Genomic DNA, 26,680 nt, shown 5'->3' with positions numbered 1-26,680 from the left:
GCAGCAGTGTGTGAGTGTCGGGCAGCAGGAGGAGCCCGCACCGCCTGGAGGACAGACGACGAGGCGAGCGAGAGAGAGAGCGAGCGAGCGAGGAAAAAAGAAGAGACATTAAATTGAAAGAAAGACGTTGCTTTGCTCGGAGGCGAAAAAAAAAATCGCAACCCGAACGTTCGAAAGGCTGAAGTTTGCAAATGGACAGACTGGGTGTCGACTAGGGACAAAAACCCAGCGGAAGACGTCTGCAGGAGGTGAGACTCGACCGTTTCTCCTTTTTTTTTTTTTTGTTTTTTTTTTTTGGGGCCGTCCTCACATCTGGCTTTGTTAAAGTTGAAGGGTGCCGTGCGACGGGTTATGGAACATCTGCACCTCTGCCTTTCTTTTTTGTGTTTATGCATTAATGCGCGAAATTGTTCGCTCGTCACACACGAAAATATGATGCCCCTGAAGGCGTCATAGATGGCTTTTGTGTTGTTTTCTCGTCTTCATTGCAAGGTTACAACTAACTTGCACGCATGAATGCTTTGTCGTCTCCGTCCAGTATGTGCTAGCAGCCTCTATCTTCATGCAAATCGTTTTAGTTTAGCATTTGCAGCGTTAGCAATCATTATTATTGTTATTATCCATTAATAATGCTGCATTCAAGTTCACAAACGGGCTATTTTGGTTTTGGACTTTGCAGTGCGGATGTTTGGGATTTAAAGCCACATAGGAAGGAAGGAAGCAAGTGTGTGTGTGTGTTGGGGTGGGGGGGGGGGGGTGCAGACAAACTGCCAAGAATTCAAACAGTTGCAACTAACATCACACTTCATGATTAATCACCTTTAAAGTGCTGCACATCATGCAAGGGATCAGTTAATTATTTTTTTTAACCCCCAAAATATAAAAATGTCCGATTGAACATGTGTTGCTGTTAAACTGCATAAAAACATTAATTAAAAATTATAAAAAAAAAAAAAAAAAAAAAAAAACATTAGGGGCCAAACTTGGCCAAATTGCTATCATTAACCAACAATAAACATACTGTAACTAGTGCAATATCACATGGGAAATCCTTCGTCTCGTCACGCGTGGGATGACAATCCCAAACTTTTCCACCATGGTATTGTTATTCCTCTCTCCAAATGGTCGTGTAATTGGAGCAAAACAAGCAACGGAATCAAACTATGGAATGGATTGAGTAATGGAAATCAAACAATGCACAACGATGAGCCAATTCAAGAAACAATACAAGCAGTTGATGTTTGCTAAATACAAGGATGAAGAGTCTTGAACCAGTCATGATGTGCTATACATATCACTATATTGACACGCACTATGGTACCCATTATGGCATTGGATGCTCATATCACCTTGTACTTCGGTACGAGGTACATTATTTAAAAAAACAACAAAAAAAAAAACTTAAACTGTATAATGGAAAGCAGGAAGTGAACAAATGTAACAGTTACTGATTGTAAAAATTAAAATAAAAAAACCTTAAATTATATTAGGAAAGCAGGAAGTGAACAAATGTAACAGTTACTGATTGTAAAAGTACCAGATGGAGGGGTAGGATTTAATAAGCTTTGCTTCTTCCTACTCCTTTTGGACATGTGGAACTGTGAACTGATTATGTGATGCATTCAATTGCATTCTGATGCATGTTCAAATGAAATAAAACCATTACCATTACCAATTAACATAGCATGTTTTTGGAATGTGGGAGGAAACGGGAGTACAAATAAAAATAAATAAAAATAGTAGTAAAAATAAAAATATAAAAAAATAAAACAAAATAAAACCAAAAATAACAAAAAAAAACAACTATATTAGGAAAGCAGGAAGTGAACAAATGTAACAGTTACTGATTGTAAAAGTACCAGATGGAGGCGTAGGATTTAATAAGCTTTGCTTCTTCCTACTCCTTTTAGACATGTGGAACTGGGAACTGATTATGTGATGCATTCAATTGTAATCTGATGCATGTTCAAATGAAATTAAACCATTACCATTACCAATTAACATAGCATGTTTTTGGAATGTGGGAGGAAACCGGAGTACAAATAAAAATAAATAAAAATAGTAGTAAAAATAAAATTTTTAAAAATTAAAAAATAAAACAAAATAAAACCAAAAATAACAAAAAAAAAAAACCCAAAAAAAACTTCAACTATATTAGGAAAGCAGGAAGTGAACAAATGTAACAGTTACTGATTGTAAAAGTACCAGATGGAGGGGTAGGATTTAATAAGCTTTGCTTCTTCCTACTCCTTTTTGGACATGTGGAACTGTGAACTGATTATGTGATGCATTCAATTGCATTCTGATGCATGTTCAAATGAAATTAAACCATTACCAAGGGTGGCGTCGTGCATGTCTTATTACAATATCATCATCTCTCCGGGAAACAAACTCCAGACTCACGCTGATGATGAGTCAGCATTCTTGTTGCGCGTTATCATTGGCTTTATGACAGTAGCATTAGATTACTATGATGTCTGACAGGAACAAGGCGGGGGGGGCTCCACAAGGTCGGTGACGGCTAACGGCGCATCACATGTCCTAACAAAGTGTTTTTTTTTTTTAACGTTTTTTGCAGACATGTTTCAGTAAACGGGACGCCGATGGCGACGTCTTTTGCGATGTATCTGTGGAACCGTTTCCGTATCTCCCACTGCGTCTGTGCCGAGTGCCATGGCCGGTGATGAGCGCCATGCTAAAGCAGCACAGGAATAACAAGGAGCACTCAGTTCACGCAGAGGGAAAACGCTGGAAGAAGTTGGTGGAAAATCTTGTTTTTTGCCTCAATTTTGAGCCCCATTTTTTTTTATTATTTTGACCTAGATACATGTGCAAGGCGCCGGAGTGGCCTTTTTTTTTTCGAAACTTTCTGGCTGAAGCGCAATGCACCCAATAGTCACGGACGGCGGGATGCACAAGTACGCAAAGTGAGGATGTAAGCAGCAGGAAGATGGGAGGCTTATGAAGAGACGGAGGAACCAGCAGAGCACGATGGCCCAAACCAGTTTGCTGCAGGGGAAGCGCTTTTACTGCCGGGAGTGGGTCTTCCATAAGATCCAGCACTGCCTCCAGGAGAAAAGCGGCAACCTCAGCGGGGTGAGCAGCACCCCCGGTAAGCCGCAGCCTCCTCTCGGGCCCGGCGGCGCCCTGACATCAGGCTCGGCTAAAAGCGGCAACTCGTGGGGAGTTTTACTGGTCGGCGGTCCCGGTAGCGGGAAAACTGCACTTTGCACGGAACTGCTGTGGCCCACGTCCGCACCGGGAGTACAGCGGGGTCTGCACCAGCAGTGCCTGGCGTTCCACTTCTGCCGGGCGGACGACTCGGACACGCTCTGCGTCGCCGGTTTCATACGCGGCCTGGTGGCGCAGATCTGCCGTGGCGGACTGGTGCCGGGCTACGAGGAGAAGGTTCGTGACCCGGCCGTGCAGAGCGCCCTGCAGGCTGGAGAGTGCGAGAGGAACCCCACTGAGGCCTTCAAAAGGTAAGACCGGGACCCATTCATACCTATGGACAATTTGGAGTCGCTAATTAACCTAGCATGTTTTTGGAACATTCAAACTCCACACAGACATGGCCGAGGGTGGGATTGAACTCGGGTGTCCTAGCCGTGAAGCCTGTGTGCTAACCACCCGGCCGCTGTGCAGCCCTGGTTCAGTATATGTTTTTATCAAAATAGTAGCCATGCCAAAATGTTGTGTTGCTGCTGGATGTTCACAGTATCCGAGTGATACTGTTGTGGGGGGTGCTGGAGCCTATCCCAGCTGTCTTCGGGCGAGAGGCGGGGTACACTCTTGACTGGTGGCCAGCCAGCCAATCACAGGGCACATATAGACAAACAACCATTCACACTCACATTCATACCTATGGACAATTTGGAGTAATGCTAATTAACCTAGCATGTTTTTTTTTTAGAATGTGGGAGGAAACCGGAGTACCCGGAAAAAAAACGCATGCACGGGGAGAACATGCAAACTCCATACAGAGATGGCCGAGGGTGGAATTGAACCCTGGTCTCCTAGCTGTGAGGTCTGCACGCTAACCACTTGACCGCCGTGTCGCCCAATAATAATAATAATAACTAATAATTCACACAATAAATGAAAATGAACTGAGTGTTTTATGGAAAAACAAGACTAAGAGCGCACAGGCCACACAGCGAGGCAACCCAAGTTCGATTCCACCCTCAGCAAAGAGAACTGGGATAGGCTCCAGCAACCCCTGTGACCCCTGTCAGGATAAGCGGTCGAAAATGAATGGATGAAGATATTCACACACAAAGTTGATTTTTGGTTGTTTTTGAAAAACAGCAATAGATGCGTTTTTTTGTCCAAAATAGTAACTTTCTTCTTGAATAATCTCTGTATTTTTTATCTAATATTATTTTATATAATATTATTTATTTATTATAATTTTAATATATTTTATAACTTTATTCCCATAATATTCTAACCCAATTTTATAATAATGTCAACTTTATTTTGCTTTGTTTCTTATATTACACCTTTAAAAAAAATGTTAATATTTAAACTCAAAGCTACCTATTGTTATAATTTTACAAATTTATTCTCATAAAATTGCTAAGTTTTTCTTCTTTTTCTTTGACTTCATTCTTGTAAAAAAAAAACAATTCCTACAATTTCTGTTTTAATATTTTGACTTTATCCTCCTAAAATTTTTACTTTTTATGCAACCTATTTTTCTAAAAAAATTGTTGATTTTTTTTTAAATAAAAACATATTTTTTAAGAAAGAATAATCACAATAAATGAAAATGAACTGTATAATTCTCAATATATTACCACGTGAATGCATGTCCGTATTCCTGGTCCCTTGCCTCCAAACAGGCAAGGGGAGTTGTGATAATATGATCCAATAAGGTGCATTCAAGGACAGCGGCGTAAAGTGTGAAATCTCAACGCTTGATTAAAAAAACGCCACTAGTGAAGCATAAAAATAAACATGTATATTCTGTAGATATTACATGTATTACCACGTAGTTATAAAGCATTGCTCATCATAACCATAAAATGGGTTGAGGTCATCTAGGGATTGGGTGTTGCCTCCAAATGTTAAAATACAAAGCAGACCCCTCCCCCCCACCCCCCACTGCCACCTCCTGACCCTGACGCACCCCTCCCCCGGTTATTTTTTTTTAATACTCTCACTACTGCTCACACCCGTTGCATCGCTCCACCTCCACCTTTATGTGGAGGATTTGTCGACACAGTCTAGGTCAGGGTAGTGTGTGTGTGTGTGTGTGTGTGTGTAAAACACTGAACACACACATTTCTTGTCTGGCCATCTGCTGAAGCTTGTTGCACCATCTCATCACACACACACACACACCACACACACACACACACACACACACAGGCAGGCGGTAAAGTAGGTCAGCAAGGTAAATCATTTTTTAAACACTCACTGGAATCAAACACCGTCCCTCTCCATCTGACACCTTCCTTCCCGGGGAAGGTCTTGTCATCTGGTCATAATGACGACTCCCTCCGTGTACCAACGACTTCAGTTTGACCCCCCCCACCCCCCACATCCACACTACCCCGCCGCCGCCACGACAGAAAAAGCAGGTTACTGAAGGGACAAGAATAGTCGGAACCCAGTTTTCCTCAGACGCACGCCGCCTTGTCTTCACGCAGGCTGGCCTGCACTAATAAATGTAAATAAATAAATGTTTAGCCTCAACGCAACACTTTCCGTTACTCCATTATTATTATTATTGTGAGTGTGAATGGTTGTTTGTCTATATGCGCCCTGTGATTGGATGGCCACCAGTCCAGGGTGTACCCCGCCTCTCGCCCAAAGACAGCTGGGATAGGCTCCAGCACCCCCCGCGCGACCCTCGTGAGGAAAAAGCGGTAGAAAATGAATGAATAAAAAAACAAAAAAAAAACTTAAACTATATTAGGAAAGCAGGAAGTGAACAAATGTAACAGTTACTGATTGTAAAAATTAAAATTAAAAATTTCTAAAAAAATAAATAAATTACAAATTAATTAAAAAACTTACAATATATTAGGAAAGCAGGAAGTGAACAAATGTAACAGTTACTGATTGTAAAAATTAAAATTATTTTTTTTTAATTAAAAAAATTTAAAAAATTTATTAAAAACCTACATTATATTAGGAAAGCAGGAAATCAACAAATGTAACAGTTACTGATTATTAAAATTAAAAAATAAAAATTCAAAAAAATTAATTACAAAAACTTACATTATATTAGGAAAGCAGGAAGTGAACAAATGTAACAGTTACTGATTGTAAAAATTTAAATAAAAATTTGTAAAAAATTTCAAAAAATAATTAAAAAACCTTACATTGTATTAGAAAAGCAGGAAGTGAACAAATGTAACAGTTACTGATTGTAAAAATTTTAATTAAAAAACTAAAAGAATTAAAATTAAAAAAACTTAATTAAAAAAAAACTTACATTATATTAGGAAAGCAGGAAGTGAACAAATGTAACAGTTACTGGTTGTAAAAGTACCAGATGGAGGGGTAGGATTTAATAAGCTTTGCTTCTTCCTACTCCTTTTTGGACATGTGGAACTGTGAACTGATTATGTGATGCATTCAATTGTAATCTGATGCATGTTCAAATGAAATTAAACCATTACCGGTACCATTGTTGTACACAAATAACCCAGTCAGTCTTGCCGCTGGTAAAGTGGTTTCATGGTGTCAGAATGGTTCTATTTGACACTAAATAAAAGGAAAATGGACGCGAGTAAAACTTTATCATTATCTCAACACTGCCGGCCTTGGGGATGGAATAGAAATTCACAAGGGGTGCGTTTGTTTTTGTTTTGACTGAGCGCTTCCAAGGCTGCTCAGTTACAAACTTCCACGGGTTGCATTTAGTCAAGTGTCTTGTTAAACGCATATTTTTTTTTTCGCTTTTTAGCCTCCACCAACCAACCCCCCCTCTGTCCAGTCCAGCTGTGGTTTTCAGCTAGCGAGTACATGCAGGAGGCCCCCCCTGCCAAATTCTTTGGCCAGTCAAAGACAAACACGTCTTGTTTGTTGATAGTAATCGCCACTTGTATGTTAATGCAGTCCAACTGGTTCAGACACAGGTTGACGTCTGCGCTGTACACGTTGGGCTAACTGGGAACCAGTCCGACTTGAGGCATTTCTCTTTGAAACGTTGTATTTTAGCTATGTCCTTTTTATCTCACGTACTCGCCACTGGGCGACCGAGGATGTGGATTATATTTACGTCGAGCAACGATTGCGCAATTTAGGGTCATTCAGAGCTGACTCACTACAGGTGTAGCAAACGTAATAAAAACCGAATGCAAAGCTGACGGTCAATAAAAAAAAGGAGATTGGCGATCGAAATGCAGGAAATGGTTATTGACTCATGCGTTTGTGTCCACGTGATTACGTTAAGTCACACTGAGGAAAAAAAAAAAATGCAAAGATCCGCCTCACGTTTGAGGAGAATGCGGAATATTTCAGCATCATTCCGTTTGGAAACCGTATCGCAGACGTTTGCTCAGCTGTTGTAGCGTTACGTCGCCACAAGATCGTCTTGTCTTTGAAGTAGCGGAACATTGAGACGGTTGCGGAAAGCTTCTAAAAAAAAGTCAACAGTCAATGCTAGTGTGAAATAGCGCTGTGCAAAAGATTATTCGAAGTTAACGTTAGCTTTATGACACAATTTATGACACAATCCAGCATTCACTGCCCCCGCACGTATGTGTCAAAGCGATTGATCAATGATTGATTACCCAATTAATCGACAAGTATTTTGGTATTTTATAGTTTTGTTTATTTGTGCTGCAAAAATCACATTTTCCTCCTAATTTGATGATGTTCTTGTAAATATATGACTTAATTCTTTTTTATAATATTTTGATTTTTTCTCATAAAATTACAGCAGTTTTTTTGCATTTCTGCTATTTTTTTATTTTAAAATAAATTTTATTTATTTTATTTATTTTATTTATTTTATTTATTTTATTTATTTTATTTATTTTATTTATTTTATTTATTTTATTTATTTTATTTATTTATTTTATTTTTTATTTTATTTAATTTTTTAAAATTATTTTAATACTTCAATTATATTTGAATGAAATGACATTTTTCCTCTTAATATTATGTTATGTTATTTTTTTACCAATTTTTGCAACTTTTTTCTTTTAATATTTCAACTTCCTTTCCTTTAAAATTACAGCAGTTTTTTTTGCATTTCTGCTATTTAAAAAAAATATTTAAATATTTCATCTTGTAAATCTTCTTCTCGTCATGACTTTATCCTTGTAAAATTATAACTTTTTATGTAACCTAACATTCCAAAAATCACAACTTTGTTTATGTTTCTCACAATACTATTACTTTTAAAAATTATGTTTTTTTTAATACTTCAACTATATTTGAATGAAATGACATTTTTCCTCATAATATGATTTTATGTTATTCTTGACCAATTTTTTGTAACTTTTTTCTTTTAATATTTCAACTTCCTTACCTTTAAAATTACCGCAGATTTTTTGCATTTCTGCTGTTTTTAAAAAAAATAAATTTTCCACATAATATTTAGTTATTATTGTCAAATTGTGACCAATTTTTGTAACTTTTTTCCTTTTATATTTCAACTTCCTTTCCTTTAAAATTACTGCTGATTTTTTTAAAAATATTTTTTTCCTCATATTTAGTTATTCTTGTCAAATTATGACCAATTTTTGCAACTTTTTTCTTTAATATTTCAACTTCCTTTCCTTTAAAATTACTACTGATTTTTTTGCATTTCTGCTGTTTTTTTTAAAAAGTTTTTTTCCCTCATATTTAGTTATTCTTCTCAAATTATGACCAATTTTTGCAACTTTTTTCTTTTAATATTTCAACTTCCTTTCCTTTAAAATTACTGCTGATTTTTTGCATTTCTGCTGTTTTTTTTAAAAATATATATTTTTTCCTCATAATATTTAGTTATTCTTGTCAAATTCTGACCAATTTTTGCAACTTTTTTCTTTTAATATATCAACTTCCTTTCCTTTAAAATTACTGCTGATTTTTTTAAAATATTTTTTTCCTCATATTTAGTTATTCTTGTCAAATTATGACAAATTTTTGCAACTTTTTTCTTTAATATTTCAACTTCCTTTCCTTTAAAATTACTACTGATTTTTTTGCATTTCTGCTGTTTTTTTTTAAAAAGTTTTTTTCCCTCATATTTAGTTATTCTTCTCAAATTATGACCAATTTTTGCAACTTTTTTCTTTTTATATTTCAACTTCCTTTCCTTTAAAGATTTTTCTTAGATTTTTGCAGGGATTTTTTGCTTTCTTGTTAAATTCTATTTTTAGAATGTGTCGATAAAAAAAAAAAAATAGCCACAGTTTGGACACCCCTGGTCCAGTGCCTAACCTATTCCTCGATTAAACAAAACGTCAAACTTCAGATTACCGATAGCCGCAGCCCTAGGGATCAATAACTTGTGGATTTCGGTCATTTGTCCCCCCTTCGCCCCGGGCTTGGACCCCCCCCCCCCACAAAAAAGGAACATCAATTTTTGCCACAATCAGAGTAAACGACAATGGAGTACCATGGTGCTATTGGTACTATAGTGTACATTTACTACATTATACAGTACTACTAGAACCAGCTACATCAACAAAGGGTATTCAAGAGGCGGTTTGAGGTATTTGGGCATATTTGTCATATTTCACCATACAAATTTTTTTTTTTTTTTTAAATCAAAGATGGCTGTATTTTGTCAATCAAGTGACAAATGGTGCCTCCAGCCTTCCGAACATGCTTTTTTCCTTCAGGACAAAAGAACTGGCTTCCAATGTAGAGGGGGGGGGGGGGGGTTGACGGGGAATTAACGCAGTCATGTGGGCCCACGCGAATTCCAGCAGTTTTTTTTTTTTTTTTTTTTTGCTGAGGGGACAAAAACTGCAGTTGAGTGGAGGTGTGACCTTATCTGCCTCCATATTGTTTGTTGTCGAGCTTTAACCGCCGTCTCGCCGCCACGAGGCCGATGATGAACGCTCGCAGGTTAAATGACTACTGCGGTTAATACGTGATTTAAATCGGGTGAGCAAATCTTCTGTAAATAAGATTTAACAGATCGCTTTTCACTCCTTGGGAATGTTGACGGGCAAGAAGCCAGAAGTTAAGAAAAAAACGTGTTTCCCTTTTTTTTTGCGAACGCGCTCACGTCATTCATGCGGCGTATGTGTGATTTTAAGCAGAATTCAAAGTGGAGCACGTTCCCACTCAAGTGAAACCAGGGCAGCTATTTAACAACCCGGCGTGGGCGCTTTTTTGTGTGTTTCTTTTACGCCGGTGTTGGCTTCTCGGCCGGCGTACACTCGGCAGCTCTCGGGGGGGGGGGGGGGGGGGGGGTTTGCGGGACACCAGAATGAAAGCCGCTCGGGTGCTTTCATGTGGTGCACGGCGGTGGAAAATTGGGGGAAAATTAGGGCCGCGTTTTAGCGAGCAACTAACACAAAAACACAGTATACCCCCCCCCCCCCTCTCTTTCGGCGCCCCCACCCCTTGTGACGCATCAACTCCAGTGGAGCAGAAGAGGAGAAATGGCAGCAGCGAGGATGCAATGATGACTCAGCACTCTGAGGCTAGCCTCTGCCTCCACATCACTGGCGGACATTGTGTGTGTGTGTGTGTGTGTGTGTGTGTGTGTGTGTGTGTGTGAATGAGTGTGTAGTAAATAAATATGCAATATAGAACCGCCTACATATTACATGCATAGAAGAATTTTGCTAAGGTGGCGTAAAAGCTTTACAGCATGGGTGTCCAAAGTGTGGCCTGGGGGACCATTTACAGTTCACGTCACATTCTAAACATAGAATTTCACAAGAAAACCCAAATGGAAAAAATTTGCAGTACATTTACAAGAATAAAGTCAAAATATTGTCCAAAAAAATTGTAATCTAACAAGAAAAAAATTTAATTTTATGAGAATATTAATGAAATACAGTAATATGAGGAATAATATAATCTGAGTTTTGCAAATATTCAATGAAAAATATGTTTTTATGTTTCTAATATGAGGAAAAAAATAATTTTAGTTTAAAAATAATTGACTATTTCCAACAATAAAGTCTCAATAATAACAGAAAAAAGTTGTATTCTGATATGAAAAATATTAAAAAGAGTATTAATGAAAAGCAGTAATATGAAGAAAAATATAATCAGAGTTTTGAAAATATTCAATGAAAAATATGTTTTTTATGTTTCTAATATGAGGAAAAAAAATATTTTAGTTTAAAAATAATTATGAAAAGAACATATACAAAAAAAAGTTGAAATAATTGGAAAAACAGCTGAATATTTCCAACAATAAAGTCTCAATAATAACATAAAAAAATATTAAAGAGAATATTAATGAAATACAGTAACATGAGGAAAAATCTAATCCGAGTTTTGCAAATATTCAATGAAAAATATGTTTTTTATGTTTCTAATATGAGAAAAAATAATTGAAATAATTGGGAAAAACAGCTGAATTTTTCCAACAATAAAGTCTCAATAATAACAGAAAAAAAGTTGTATTCTGATATGAAAAATATTAAAGAAATTGTACTGTAATATAAGGAAAAAAGTATTTTTTTTAAAAAGTACATTATTTCCACAGTCATAACATTATGAGGTACAAAAACAAAAGTTGTAATTCTTGGAAAATTAGGTTGGGGAAAAAGTGGAATAGTAATAAAGTGAAATTATGATGAGAATATTATGAAAAGAAAATTTACAAATATTCATTAAATATTATTATTATTTTTGTAAAATATGAATATATAACTTCATATATTATATATGTAATAATAATATATCCTTTCATTCTTCACTTTGAAAAGGTTTGCCCCCCCCCCCCTGCTTTAGAGAATGACTTCTTTCAACGATGAACTGACTTTTCTCCCCATAAAGTCGCTGAACTGGACCAAAAGCTTGACTGATAATCCGGACTTGGCAGGGAAAGAACTCCTTCCCAGTCATTCCAAAGCGTGTGTCTGTGGAGATTGACGCACACCCCGGTGTCGACAGGGAAACGAGCGAGGGGTGGCGAAGGGTTGAAGAGGATGAAATTTCAGATCCCGTCGCTGGTGTTGGATAGCTAAGTCAGGAATGTGCACCTCGCTCGGACTGGGAAGAGCTTCAGGGATTTGTGGGAGCTATCTGAGGCACGAGTGCTGGCTCGAGACCAAGAATTGGGACTCCTTCGTGGATGTACAGTCGGCCCTCGTTTATCGCTGTTAATCAGTTCCAAGCCCGACCATGATAGGTGAATTTCTTCCTTGTTTAGAAATTGAATTGTCATCGTTACAGCATAGAAAACCACTTTATAAATACAGTTTAACATTATTAGAGCCCTCTAGACAGGAAATAACACCCCTACAGTCACCTTTACACTTGCATTACCCAATAGAATAGACATAATCACAGAAAATAAGACATAATAAGACACACACATACCCCTAGCCTATAGTTAGTTTTTTAAATACATTTACTACACATTTGAAATAAATTTTAGTTTAAAATTAATTATGAAAAGAACATATACAAAAAGAAAGTTGAAATAATTGGAAAAACAGCTGAATATTTCCAACAATAAAGTCTCAATAATAACATAAAAAATATTAAATAGAATATTAATGAAAAATCTAAATCTAATCTGAGTTGTGCAAATATTCAATGAAAAATATGTTTTTTTTAATGTTTCTAATATGAGAAATTAATTTTAGTTTAAAAATAATTATGAAAAGAAAATTTTGAAAAAGAAAGTTGAAATAATTGGAAAAAACAGCTGAATATTTCCAACAATAAAGTCTCAATAATAACAGAGAAAAAGTTGTATTCTGATATGAAAAATACTAAAGAGAATATTAATGAAATACAGTAATATGAGGAAAAATAATAGAAATAATTGGGAAAAACAGCTGAATATTTCCAACAATAAAGTCTCCATAATTACAGAAAAAAGTTGTATTCTGATATGAAAAATATTAAAGAGAATATTAATAAAATACAGTAATATGAGGAAAAATAATTGGAAAAACAGCTGAATATTTCCAACAATAAAGTCTCCATAATTACAGAAAAAAGTTGTATTCTGATATGAAAAATATTAAAGAAATTATACTGTAATATAAGGAAAAAAGTATTTTTTTTAAAGTACACTATTTCCATAGTCATAACATTATGAGGTACAAAAACAAGAGTTGTAATTCTTGGAAAATTAGGTTGGGGAAAAAGTGGTATAGTAATAAATTGAAAATATTATGAGAGTATTATGAAAAGAAAATTTACAAATATTATTTAAAAGGGAAGTTGAAATATTTGCAAAATTTTAATTAAAAATGGGCTAAAAAAAAGACTAAAGTTGCTATTAATAATAGGCTATTTCCACAATTTTTTTTTGTGTAAAATACGTATATATAAGTTGATATATTTACATGCAAAGTTGCATCCTTTCATTCTTCACTTTGCATCATAAGACTTCATTCTGGACACCACTAGATGTTGATGATAGATGTTACATTGGGAAATATTAGCAACAGCCAATCACGGGGGAGCAATAAAAAAAAAATAGTTGCACCTCAGAAGGCCCGAGGAACCAGAAGTGAACTGAACCAGTAGTTGTGTTGTGTACCGAGGATGAAATCAAAGCCTATGAAGAACAAAGAACATCTCAACGGTACTATTGATTCCCCTCTGGATGAGGTGGACACGTGAGTCTGTGGGAAGAACTTCAACTTCTAATGATCTGGATAAATGTATTCAATAATCATGGCTGAAAGCTTCGTCCTCATCTGGGGACATTGGAAAACGGGTCGATTCTGTTGTCATTTTTCACCCAAATGATTCGAAGCTCAAGTCAATTCGGTACCCTGAAGGCACGTTGCACCTTCTAGAAGCATGTTCCGCAATGACGACCCACCAAACTTCAAGCGAACAAACACTTGTGGAGACAAAAACCTCAAGACTCTGTACTCTGTCTCCATCGAGCTGGAGAAACAGATTGGGGACTGGACGACAAAATAATTTGTGTAGACCAGGGGTCTCAAACATGCGGCACCTCCAAAATTAGTGGTGCTGGGAGTAGCTGGTCAGGGTCACAGAATGTTCCTGCTTCAAAACACTCAAAACTCCCTTTCTATTGTCCAAGCCAGGGGTCTCAAACATGCGGCCCGCGGGCCAAATGTGGCCCGCAGGATGCTAATTTGAGGCCCCCGCCTTGGTATGAAAGTTTAATGTTAGTGCGGACCTGCGCAAGTTTGATATGGATGCTGTATGGTATCATGTACCCAGAAAAAATGATTACGTTTGATTAATGTTCATGTTAAAGGTTAAATAACTGTTAATAGTTATCCTCCCTATCCGTGTGGAAGTGGTAAGTTTTTGGCTTTTTTTTTTAAGTTTAAAGGAAATAACTTGGAGGCTACCGTTTTTAGGTCGCTGGATCTCTAGTTTGCGAGTTAGCATGTGTCTCAAGACCCTGCAGTTTCTTAAGTTTTTATTATATGCTGTTTTATTATTATTATTATATTTATTTATTTATTACTGATTGATTATCAGAGCTTTTACTGTAGAAAATTGGAACCAAAGCACTGAAAAAGTTTGTATATTTTTATGTTTTTAATATTTTTATTTTTTTTTTTGGAAAACCTGATGTGGCCCAGTCTCACCCAGACCCTAGCTCCAGTGGCCTCCCCAAGTAAATTGAGTTTTGAGACCCCTGGTGTAGACCAAGAACCATTTCACTTGGTAGAGTGAGGTCGTCCAGTACCCGGAGGATTGGTTTGAACTTCCACTAACCTCCATTCCTGTCACCGCTGTTGTGTCCTCGGGCACGATTCGTCACCCACATTTTCCTCCAGGCTCGCCCACACGCCAATGTTCAGCTTCACTGACCAAGATGCCGACGTAGAACCTGGATCTGGGCCCCAGGGGCTCTTCAACTGCTCCTCAAAGTACGGGCTTAAATACAGAAGAAAAATTTAGATTAATTATGACCAAACTAGGGAAGTTAAAAGAAGAACTTTGCATCAACTCGGGTCGAGGACTTGAGAATGAGGCGCATCGGCGCTTGGTGTTTTGCGCCGGCGAAGTGGCTTTTGTTGCGCTTATTTTACCGCCAATGTCCCACAGAGTCGCCTTTTTTTTTGTCTGCAGCTCTCGTCTTTTGACTCTCTTGACAAGCCGAAAGTAGCTGAACTACGAGCGAACAATAGCCTTTTGTTTGGCCCACTTACTGTCACTGTGGATTTTGATTGTCTCAGTGGGCGACGCAGGCTCGGGCCCATTCACGCCCGGTCGTCCCCGTGGATGGACATTCCTTTTGGCAAGGCTCCCAAGGTGGCAGCGTAGGTTCTTTGCGGGCCGCCGCCATCAGGAGAGATTAGGCCGAGTAATGGCACAATGAAGCGGGGAAAATCGTCTTAAGAGTGTTAGGAGGTTGTTAGGGGAGAGGTTTCATCTAGTCTTGTAAGGACTGGTTCTAGACGACTTAATGGTTTGGAGTGGGGGTTTGGGAGACTCTAAGACTCTAAGGATCAATCTGTTGATCTCTTCTCTGGTATTCTCAATGCATTTGAACGATCACAACTGGACTGTTCAGGATCAGGAGTTTGGCCTTATGAGTTCTAGGGACTAGGTGGGACACACATCAATCAGACTCGATAGGACAACAAGATCCGATCTCTTTGTCCACTAAACAGAGAGGCAGATCCAGACAGGAACCGTCCATTCAAAACATCTAAGACAGGGGTCTCAAACTCAATTTACCTGGGGGCCACTGGAGCTAGGGTCTGGGCAAGGCTGGGCCTCGTTATATCGATATTCTCGGGAGTCGGAAAAAATACCGATATAACCGGACTATCCATATATCCAATCCTGCGCCGAACTGCATTAAAAGTGGGCGGATCTTTGATATGGCATGTAATTTTCTCCTTGAGTTCATGGATTGCGTATCTAGCATGCTTTTGTACTACAATACATTTTGTACTACAGTAAATAAAAATAAATTATCATAATAACCGTGTATCGTACTAACGGAGCTAATTATATCATAAAAGACTAGAAATTTGCCGGGAAATGAAAATAGTATCGTAATAAGTAGTAATTCGTTTTAACCGATATCGATATAACGAGACTTTACTGTATTAAAAACAAAAAATAAAAATAAAAAATAAAAATAAAAAAAACAGAAAAATATACAAACTTTTTTTCCCACGCGGCCCACGGGCCAAATGTGGCCCGCCGGACACTAGTTTGAGACCCCTGCCATACAGCATCCATATCAAACTTGCACGAGCCGCACTAACATTAAACTTTCATATCAAGGCGGGGGGCCTCAAACTGGTTTCCTGTGGGCCACATTTGGCCCGCGGGCCGCATGTTTGAGACCCCTGATTTTAGGCATCAAAAAAAAAAATATATATATATATACTGTAGAGTATGTGATGAGTTTCCTTATCGGTGTCAGCCTCACGTGGGTATCTAACTGTTACCACGGCAACATGTGGCCGCTGTTGTGTGAGCATCACGACACGGTACTGATGCGAAGGACATCACTTCCTGTGTAGGCGTTAAAAACGAGTCTACTGCACATTATTTCAGCTCCAGGTACATCCTGAGCAGATACATTCATAATTCAGTGTTTTTTTTTTTTTTTTACACTGGAGGAAACACTGCCTTTGAGCTAAATATTCTGTCATGACACGTTATTATGAGGAGTTCTATCGCCGCATCACTAGCGAGCACCGGAGTGTCGGACGGTGACTTAAAAGCATCCTGACAGCATCTCGCAAGTGAAGCCAACGCCGTTGCTCGGATGTTTTAATGTCTACAGGAGTCGTTCCAACAACGAGAAAGCCGCTCGCCGCCACGCCGTGGAGTCTGTGACCTCCCGGGCGTTAATGTCGCACATGAATGTTAAGCGAAGCGAGGAATGTGTTCAAGCTTCGCGGAGTCTTGTTTCTGTTTCTCAGTGAGCGCCCGCGGGCGTTTCATGGCGGGAGAAAATGTCATTTCCCCGAGACTCTTTAAATCCGGCTTGACAGATGGCGATAAAGTGATCCGAGGATTTCAGGTTGCTGACATTTTAATCTGAGGCCGCGTTAATTAAACACTTAAAAATAGGCTTGAGCCAATCAATGAATTGATAGGAAAACTTCTCAAGACGTTGCCAAGATACCATCAGGTCACCTTGCAAAACAACACACGTTCTTTGACTTTCTCAATGTGGCCCGCAGGACACTAGTTTGACACCCCCGCCTTGATATGAAAGTTTAATGTATCATGTACCCAGAAAAAAATATTATACAATATTTGATTAATGTTCATGTTACAGGTTAAATAACTTAATAGTTATCCTCCCTATCCGTGTGGAAGTGGTAAGTTTTTGGGTATTTAAGTTTAAAGGAAATAACTTGAAGGCTACCGTTTAGGTCGCTAGGTCTCTAGTTTGCGAGTTAGCATGTGTCTCAAGACCCTGCAGTTGCACAATATGTTGTAAATAAAAAGTATAAATGTGACTATAGTCGAGTTTTGTCATGTCTACAGGGCTCTAATAATGCTTTGTGAATTTTAATGTGAAAAAAATAATTTGTCTACCCACCAACTATATGTGGTTTCTTAAGTTTTTATTATTTGCCGTTTTATTATTATTATTATTATATTTATTTATTTATTACCGATTTATTTTCTTTATTCTTGATTTATTTTTCATCTTATTTTGTGTAGAAAAATAAAAAGTAAGATATTTGAGAACAGTGGAATTTTTTATCAGAGCTTTTCTTGTAGAAAATCGAAGTTTATTAATTTTTCTGTTTTTAATAAATTAATTATTATTATTTTTTTTAAACCTGATGCAGCCCAGTCTCGCCCAGACCCTAGCTCCAGTGCCCCCCCCAAGTAAATTGAGTTTGAGACCGCTTGCCTAAAAGCATTTTCCTCCATCTTCTCTTAGATGTGTGCTCTTGCCTCTACTGAGTGCCAATCCACCGCCGCAGGCGCTCTTCCTGTTGGTGGACTCCATTGACGAGGGCGGTCAACTGGGCGAGGCGGAGCAGAGGTCGTCCTCCCCGGGCTCCCCAAGAACCATCGCCGAACTCCTCGCCAGCCATCACGAGTTCCTGCCGCCGTGGCTCCTGCTCATCTGCTCTGCACGGAGACAGAACAAGGCCATTACCAAGCTTTTCACGGGTACGTTCTCCTCCATCGTGCTTGCATACACGTATGAAGTGTTCAGTGCTTACACTTGTAAAAATGTAAAAATTAGGAGTCATTTTACAAGAATAAAGTAAAAAAAATTTTAAAAAGTTGTAATTTAACAAGAAAAAAAATATTATTTTAGTAGCATAAAGTTGAAATATTAAAAAAATTATTCATTAAAAAAAATAATAATATGGGGAAGAAAACAGTGACTGAAGTTGTGATTTTTTGGAATTTAGTTGGCAGAAAAAGTCAAAATAATATAATTAAGAGTAGAAAATTTACAAGAAGAATCTGGCAGATGGAAAAATATCAGACATAATTTTATGAGGATAAAGTCAAAATATTTAGAGGAAAAAAAGTTGTATTTTTAAGTCACAGCTAAATATAAACACATAATATGAGGAAAAAATAATGTCATTTTAATAGCACAGAGTTGAATTTCAGAGGAAAAACAAAGTTGTCATGCGAGAAACAAACAATATAAAAATAGTATATAATATATAAAATATTATATAAAATAATTAGGTTGGGGAAAAAGTTATGATATTAATTATTAATTTTTAAATAAAATTATCCTAAGGGAATAAAGTCCTAATCAGGAGTGGAAAATAATCAGGAGTTGAAAATTTACAAGAAAGCTCAAATAATTGCAAAATGTAAAAAAAAAAAAAAAATTGAGAATAAAGTCGTAATATGAGGAAACATGTCATTTTTAAAGCTTAGAGTTGAAATATTAAAAACTTTTTTTAGACAAAAATTTTTTAATAATAAATAAAATTAAATAAAAAATAAAAAAATAAATAAAAAATTAAATAAAAAATTAAAATTAAATAAAAAAATTTTTTAGACATCTTAACTATTATGGGAATAAAGTCAGAATATTACAATAAGAACATTTCTGAAGATTTAAGTTGTAAAATGGGTAAAAAGTTGCCAATACAGAAGTATACTAATATTTAGTTGCGCCCTTTAATTTTTCGACCGTGTCGACATCGTCGGTAAATGTTAATCCAGGCTGATGATTTAGATTAGATCCGTGTTGACACCGGGTGACTCGCTTTGACTTGGCGTCCGTCCACTAATTCCGCAAACCCGACTGCGACACAAGCTGCTCGTGTAATAACCGTAGATTCGATTCCGGTTCCACAGTTTGCATACCGACTCGCCCTGTGAATGAAACATTCATCTAACTCCCAACCACGGAGCGCGGCGCCCAGACTAGCGGGTGCCCCACGTAGGCTATTCCTCCATATGTGTGTGTGTTGTGGTTCTCCAGGCTTTTTCATGTCGGAGAAACGCAACGAGCAGCTGCTATCTTCCTTTCACCGACTGCCTCTCGGTACTTTTTTTTTTTCCTTTTTAGTGGCTTTAGAGCTGCTTCAGATTCAAACGTTTGTAAACAATCTCCTCAAAGATCCTCCCTTTTCCTCAGCCAAAACTCGCTCATGTGATGTGATGCCACCGTTTTGAGTGAAGGGCATAGATAGGAATTTCCCCAGCTTGTGTTGCTGCTCGTAATATTATGAGAAAGAATGTCATTTTAGTTGAAATATGAAATAACAGGTGGAATATGACAAACAAAACAATTAATTTTTGGAAAATTGGGTTGCGGAAAAGTTATATTCTGGGAATAAAGGCAAAATATTGTGGGAATAATGTCTTAGTATTACAAAAATGTGAAATATGAAATAACAGGTGTAATTTGACAAACAAAACAATGAATAAAGTTGAAATTTTTGGAAAATTCGGATTTTAATAAAGGCAAAATATTGTGGGAATAATGTCTTAATATTACAAAAATAAACTTAAAGAAGATTATTTAAGGAGGAAAGTTGAACTATGAAATAACAGGTGGAATATGACAAACAAAACAATGAATTTTTGGAAAATTAGGTTAAGGAAAACTTATATTATGGAAATAAAGGCACAATATTGTGGAAATAATGTCTTAGTATTACAGAAATATGAAATAACAGGTGTAATATGACAAACAAAACAATAAATAAAGTACAAATTTTTGGAAAAGTGGGTTGAGGAAAAGTCATATAATGGGAATAAAGGCAAAATATTGTGGGAATAATGTCTTAGTATTACAAAAATGTGAAATATGAAATAACAGGTGTAATTTGACAAACAAAACAATTAATAAAGTTGAAATTTTTGGAAAATTCGGGGGAATAAAGGCAAAATATTGTGGGAATAATGTCTTAATATTACAAAAATAAACTTTAAGAAGATTATTCAAGGAGGAAAGTTTAAATATGAAATAAATGTGTAATATGACAAACAAAGCAATGCATTTTTGGAAAATTTGCTTGAGGGAAACTTATATTATGGGAATAAAGGCAAAATATTGTGGGAATAATGTCTTAATATTACAAAAATAAACTTTAAGAAGATTATTTAAGGAGGAAAGTTGAAATAACAGGTGGAATATGACAAACAAAACAATTAATTTTTGGAAAATTGGGTTGAGGAAAACTTATATTATGGGAATAAAGGCAAAATATTGTGGGAATAATGTCTTAGTATTACAAAAATATGAAATAACAGGTGTAATTTGACAAACAAAACAATGAATAAAGTTGAAATTTTTGGAAAATTTGGATTTTTATAAAGGCAAAATATTGTGGGAATAATGTCTTAATATTACAAAAATAAACTTTAAGAAGATTATTTAAGGAGGAAAGTTTAAATATGAAATAAATGTGTAATATGACAAACAAAGCAATGCATTTTTGGAAAATTTGCTTGAGGGAAACTTATATTATGGGAATAAAGGCAAAATATTGTGGGAATAATGTCTCAGTAAACTTTAAGAAAATTATTTAAGGAGGAAAGTTGAAGTTTGTAAACAATCTCCTGCCACGTGCGATTCCCCCGTTTTGAAAAGAGCGAAGGCCATAGGTCGGACTTTGCCCTGCCTGCGTTGCGACGCGTGGTCGAACCTCATTTCATCCGATGGAGTCTTTGCAGACTCACAATAGCTTTAGCTTTCCTCCTTCGACGATGCTTTTAGCGGCGCTTTTTGTTTTGTCTGGATTCAGTCTTCCGGCTTTGAGTTCACGACAACAAGAATGGCCGTTTTTTTTTTTTTTTTTTTTTTCTTCTTCCTGTTCACAAACAGAATAGCGTGACCCACTTATGTACTCCAGCATTCATTCGCTTGGAGGACACTTTATTCATGCTGTGCTGAAGGACACCCAAGTATAACACCATGCGATATGATGCCAAGTGTCCCATTAAGATATACTGGCGGCCGACTTGGGAATTGTTAGCTTCCTCATGCTAACTGTTTGGTTTCTGTTTGAAATGCACACAAAAGGCAAAGATGTGCATACATGCAAGGTTTCTTTGTGACTGTCGGAAAAAGGAAACTCCAACTAATCCTGATAGTATGTGTCCGAGATGACCTCCCCCCGCCCCCCTTCCCAACCTCACCCCAACCACATCACTGAATTCTTCTTGTCTTGCTCAACTCTTATTCCTTGCATCCGTCTCATGTCGGAATGTGCTTTGGGAACATTTCCACACCTCAGAGACCTGAACAGGAAGTTTAAAGGAGGCTTTCTGACTCCTGCTGGCCCCGGACGCTTCGCTCGTATCCGCTCGGCTTGCAAAAACAAAGGCGCTTCTGTTTTGTGTGTCGATCACGGCGAGAATTTGGATGTCGTTTCGCCTGGTGATATTTTATGATGGTTCCTTTTTTTCTGATAAAGACCCCCCAAACGGTTGCCAGTGGAGCACATCCATGCAGAAAATACTGCCTTCCAACCCGTCCCCTGTCCCCCCTCCCCCACTGAGTGTGGTGCTACTGTACAGCGATGATAGGGGTAGCGGAGTGGAAACACTTAGGCGGCAATTTTGGTCGGGAGCCGGGTAAGAGTGCATGGCAATTTTACAAGGCCTCGGGGGGTTGAACGCAGAGAGCAAAGGAGAAGGCGAGGTGGAGGAGGAGGGGGGGGGGGGGTTGCAAATAGAATAAAGCGCCTCACGAGCTAAGACGGGTTTTGAAATCTCAAAACCATCCAAACCGAGTGGATGTCAGATTTAAAAGAAGTGGTGGGTGAGCGCTGTCCAATTTACCGGAGCTCCGCCCAAATGTGGAGACCAGACTTTGAACATCTTTGGTTCAAGTGGATGTCATTCCTCAGCTCGTTTTTTTTTTTTTTTTTTTCCCCAATCTACCCCATCGCTTCTCCGCTCTCTGAAATAAAAATACAAAGCGCCCACAGGTATCGCTTTTGGAAATAAATAAATAAAGTTGACTTGGATTTGCAGCGGTTACTTGAATAACGACCTTAAAAGGGAAGTAGATGAAACCTTTGATGGAAAGGCTTTTCATGTCTTTAGACCTGAGAAGAAGCGGGTCTCTTTTCCAGATAGCAGAGAGAGATGGTTTGCAAAAAAGAGTGAACAGGAAATAGCTTTTTATACAGCTTCTACTCTTGAAACATCTTTGGAGCAACTTGCCATAAGTTACATTTTAATGCATAAAAAGAATCACATAACAAATATTTATTGCATCAAGGCTTTTTGACTTTGTCAGGAACTTTATTTTGTTCACTTCCTGCTTTCCATAATACAGTTTAAGGTTTTTTTTTTTTTTACTATTTTTATTTTTATTTACAGTTTAAGGTTTTTGTTTTGTTTTTTATTTTATTTAATTTCATTTTATTTTTATTTTTACTACTATTTTTATTTATTTTTATTTGTATTATTATTGTATTTTTTGTTGTTTTTTTGTCATTTTTGGTTTTATTTTGTTTTATTTTTTTTATTTTTACTACTATTTTTATTTATTTTTATTTGTACTCCGGTTTCCTCCCACATTCCCAAAACATGCTATGTTAATTGGTAATGGTAATGGTTTAATTTCATTTGAACATGCATCAGATTACAATTGAATGCATCCCATAATCAGTTCACAGTTCCACATGTCTAAAAGGAGTAGGAAGAAGCAAAGCTTATTAAATCCTACCCCTCCATCTGGTACTTTTACAATCAGTAACTTACATTTGTTCACTTCCTGCTTTCCATAATACAGTTTAAGGTTTTTGTTCAGTTTTTTATTTTATTTAATTTCATTTTATTTTTATTTTTACTACTATTTTTATTTGTATTATTATTATTATTGTATTTTTTTGGTTGTTTTTTGTCATTTTTGATTTTATTTTGTTTTTTTTTTTTTATTTTTACTACTATTTTTATTTATTTTTATTTGTACTCCGGTTTCCTCCCACATTCCCAAAACATGCTATGTTAGTGTTGTGTCTTCTAACGGCTCTAATCATCACAGAGAGAGCGAGAGAGCGACTGGGGCCATAAAAGACATAAGCCCCCCCCCCCCAAACCCCCCTCCGCCATCCCCTCCTTTGAGCAAGGGAATTCCATCTCGGCACTGATACAGCAAGTTCAATGAGGTTAATTTCCCCCAATCATGACATACATCATTTCCTTTGTTACGCCAATTTTAGCCTCCCACAAACTTGAACCCAGCCGCACATTCATACTCACATTTAAAGCCCCCCCCCCCGCCGGCAGTAATGAATCACAGCTGTAATTAAGTCTGTTATATTCCCAGCTCAGTCTGAGGAATGTTATTCGACTCGTCTTCGTGTGAGGCACGTCGACTGGAAGGAAAGTCAGGGTTAGTCATTCACATCTTAAGATGCTTGACCCGCTACTAATCATGTCACATTCACTGCCTCATCCAAACGTAGGAAATTGCAGGAATGTACATTTTAATAGGGTTCGAAGTGGAGCTTCAAAATGCGAAAAAAAAAGAAAGCAATTTATTACAAACCACAAAGTGAAACCGGTAACACGTTTAAGAGCATAGCGAGTTCCCTGTAATATCACCCCCCATAGCCAATACCGTTTGACGCCCCTGCACGACCTGGAACTCCATTGCAAAGTGTAAATTCTTGCAATTTTTCAGCTGGTCTTGATCAGCAGTATACAACGGAACCTTGGTTTTTGTCATTCATTTATTGCAAAACATCGAATTTTTTTTTAATTGCATGAAAAAATCGCAAAAAAAATCGCAAATCGCAAAAAAAATTTAAATATGAAAACTGAGGCAATTAAATCTATTTAATCTCTTCCAAAAAATTGTTATATATTTTAAATTTATAACGAATAATTAGAGTTTTACAAGCAGAAAGACAATGCAAAAATAATCAATAATACTGACTGGTGTGTTACGTGAAATATTGTATGAAAATTGAGGCAAAGAAATTGCAAAAAAATTGCAAAAATTGCAAAAAAAAATTTAAATATGAAAACTGAGGCAATTAAATCTATTTAATCTCTTCCAAAAAATTGTTATATATTTTTAATTTATAGCGAATAATTAGAGTTTTACAAGCAGAAAGACAATGCAACAATAATCAATAATACTGACTGGTGTGTTATGTGAAATATTGTATGAAAATCGAGGCAAAGAAATTGCAAAGAAATTGCAAAAAAATCGCAAAGAAATTGCAAAAAATCGCAAAAAAATGTAAATATGAAAACTGAGGCAATTAAATCTATTTAATCCCTTCCAAAAATTGGTATATATTTTTAATTTATAGCGAATAATTAGCGTTTTACAAGCAGAAAGACAATGCAACAATAATCAATAATACTGACTGGTGTGTTATGTGAAATATTGTATGAAAATCGAGGCAAAGAAATTGCAAAGAAATTGTAAAAAAATCACAAAGAAATTGCAAAAAATCACAAAAAAAAATCACAAAAAAATATCGCAAAAGAAATCGCAAAAAAAATCGCAAAAAAATGTAAATATGAAAACTGAGGCAATTAAATCTATTTAATCCCTTCCAAAAATTGTTATATATTTTTAATTTATAGCGAATAATTAGCGTTTTACAAGTAGAAAGACAATGCAAAAATAATCAATAATACTGACTGCTGTGTTACGTGAAATATTGTATGAAAATCGAGACAAAGAAATTGCAAAAAAAATCACAAAAAATCACAAAAAAATCACAAAAAAATCACAAAAAATGTAAATGAAATTCATGAAATATTGTATGAAAATCGAGGCAACATTTTAGTAGAAAGTTACAAAAAAAACTCTAAAATCTCCAAAAAGCGTTTGGGTGTCCTCCACTGAGCCCACCCTGGGAAAGACGTGACTCACGGCCTTCACCTCGCCGTGCCCGCCGTGAACGGGGGGCGCTCTTTGCCCAAGCTGCCAAGAGGCACAACTGATTTACCGCCGCCCATCACAAAGGAAACGACACGGCACCGTTTCAAGCGCGGGCGGGGGGGGGGTCCCCCACGCCGTCTCTCAAAGACGCCCTTTGTGCTCGCGCCCGCGGCTGAATCTTAACACGGCGTAGCCGCAAAAGGTCAACATCATTTTTAACATCTGCACGTATATATGTTCGTCGTCCTGCGTGTGTTTTTGCGGCCTCATTCGGGGGTCACCACAAGAGCTGCTGGCCCGCTGACAACACAAATAGTCGTAAAGCAACAAGGTTGTTTTAATTCTGTGGAATGCCCCCCCCCCACCCCCAGAAGAGAGACAAAGATGCTTCTAAATCCGCAGTAAATTACTCGTTGTGACAAAGTTTACATGACGGCGACGCAGGAATACGGAAAGACGTACCGTATGGTAGTTTACTCTTTCGTTAGCTTTTAGCACGTTTGCATGTGATGATACTCCATGACTTTAGATATTATTGCAAGACTGTGTGTATTTTTGGGGTTCTATTATGTAATCTAAGGTATTTGTGGCTGGAACGACTTTATGTCAGTAAGCAGTACGACCCAAATAAGGTCAGACAAAAAACGGAATTCAATTGAATGCATCCCATAATCAGTTCCCAGTTCCACATGTCCAAAAGGAGTAGGAAGAAGCAAAGCTTATTAAATCCTACCCCTCCATCTGGTTCTTTTACAATCAGTAACTGTTACATTTGTTCACTTCCTGCTTTCAAAATATAATTTTATATTTTAATTTTAATTTTTTGATTCAAAATATTTCTTAGTTGGGGGTAATGGTAATGTTTTAATTTCATTTGAACATGCATCAGATTACAATTGAATGCATCACATAATCAGTTCCCAGTTCCACATGTCCAAAAGGAGTAGGAAGAAGCAAAGCTTATTAAATCCTACCCCTCCATCTGGTACTTTTACAATCAGTAACTGTTACATTTGTTCACTTCCTGCTTTCCTAATATAGTTGAAGTTTTTTTTTTTTTTTGGTTTTATTTTGTTGTCCAAAAAGGAGTAGGAAGAAGCAAAGCTTATTAAATCCTACCCCTCCATCTGGTACTTTTACAATCAGTAACTGTTACATTTGTTCACTTCCTGCTTTCCTAATATAGTTGAAGTTTTTTTGTTTTTGTTTTTTTTATTTTTGGTTTTATTTTGTTGTCCAAAAAGGAGTAGGAAGAAGCAAAGCTTATTAAATCCTACCCCTCCATCTGGTACTTTTACAATCAGTAACTGT

At 36.9% G+C, this 26,680-nt stretch overlaps 1 protein-coding gene across 1 annotated transcript in view; it reads left to right on the top strand.

The window, feature by feature from the left end:
• Positions 1 to 26,680, top strand: part of ankrd50 (ankyrin repeat domain 50) — a 44,231-nt gene continuing 17,551 nt past the window's right edge. The window contains exons 1-3 of the mRNA XM_058052776.2: positions 1 to 248; positions 2,579 to 3,482; positions 17,963 to 18,198. Of these exons, the coding sequence (XP_057908759.2) occupies positions 2,962 to 3,482; positions 17,963 to 18,198 (757 nt within the window). The 5' untranslated portion in view covers positions 1 to 248; positions 2,579 to 2,961. The remainder of the gene's footprint in view (positions 249 to 2,578; positions 3,483 to 17,962; positions 18,199 to 26,680) is intronic.

Source organism: Doryrhamphus excisus, linkage group LG23 (assembly GCF_037039965.1).
Source record: "Doryrhamphus excisus strain RoL-2023G ecotype Guam linkage group LG23, RoL_Dexc_Guam_v1.1, whole genome shotgun sequence".
NCBI lineage: Eukaryota > Metazoa > Chordata > Actinopteri > Syngnathiformes > Syngnathidae > Doryrhamphus > Doryrhamphus excisus.
This window is presented reverse-complemented; position numbering and strand designations above follow the sequence as displayed.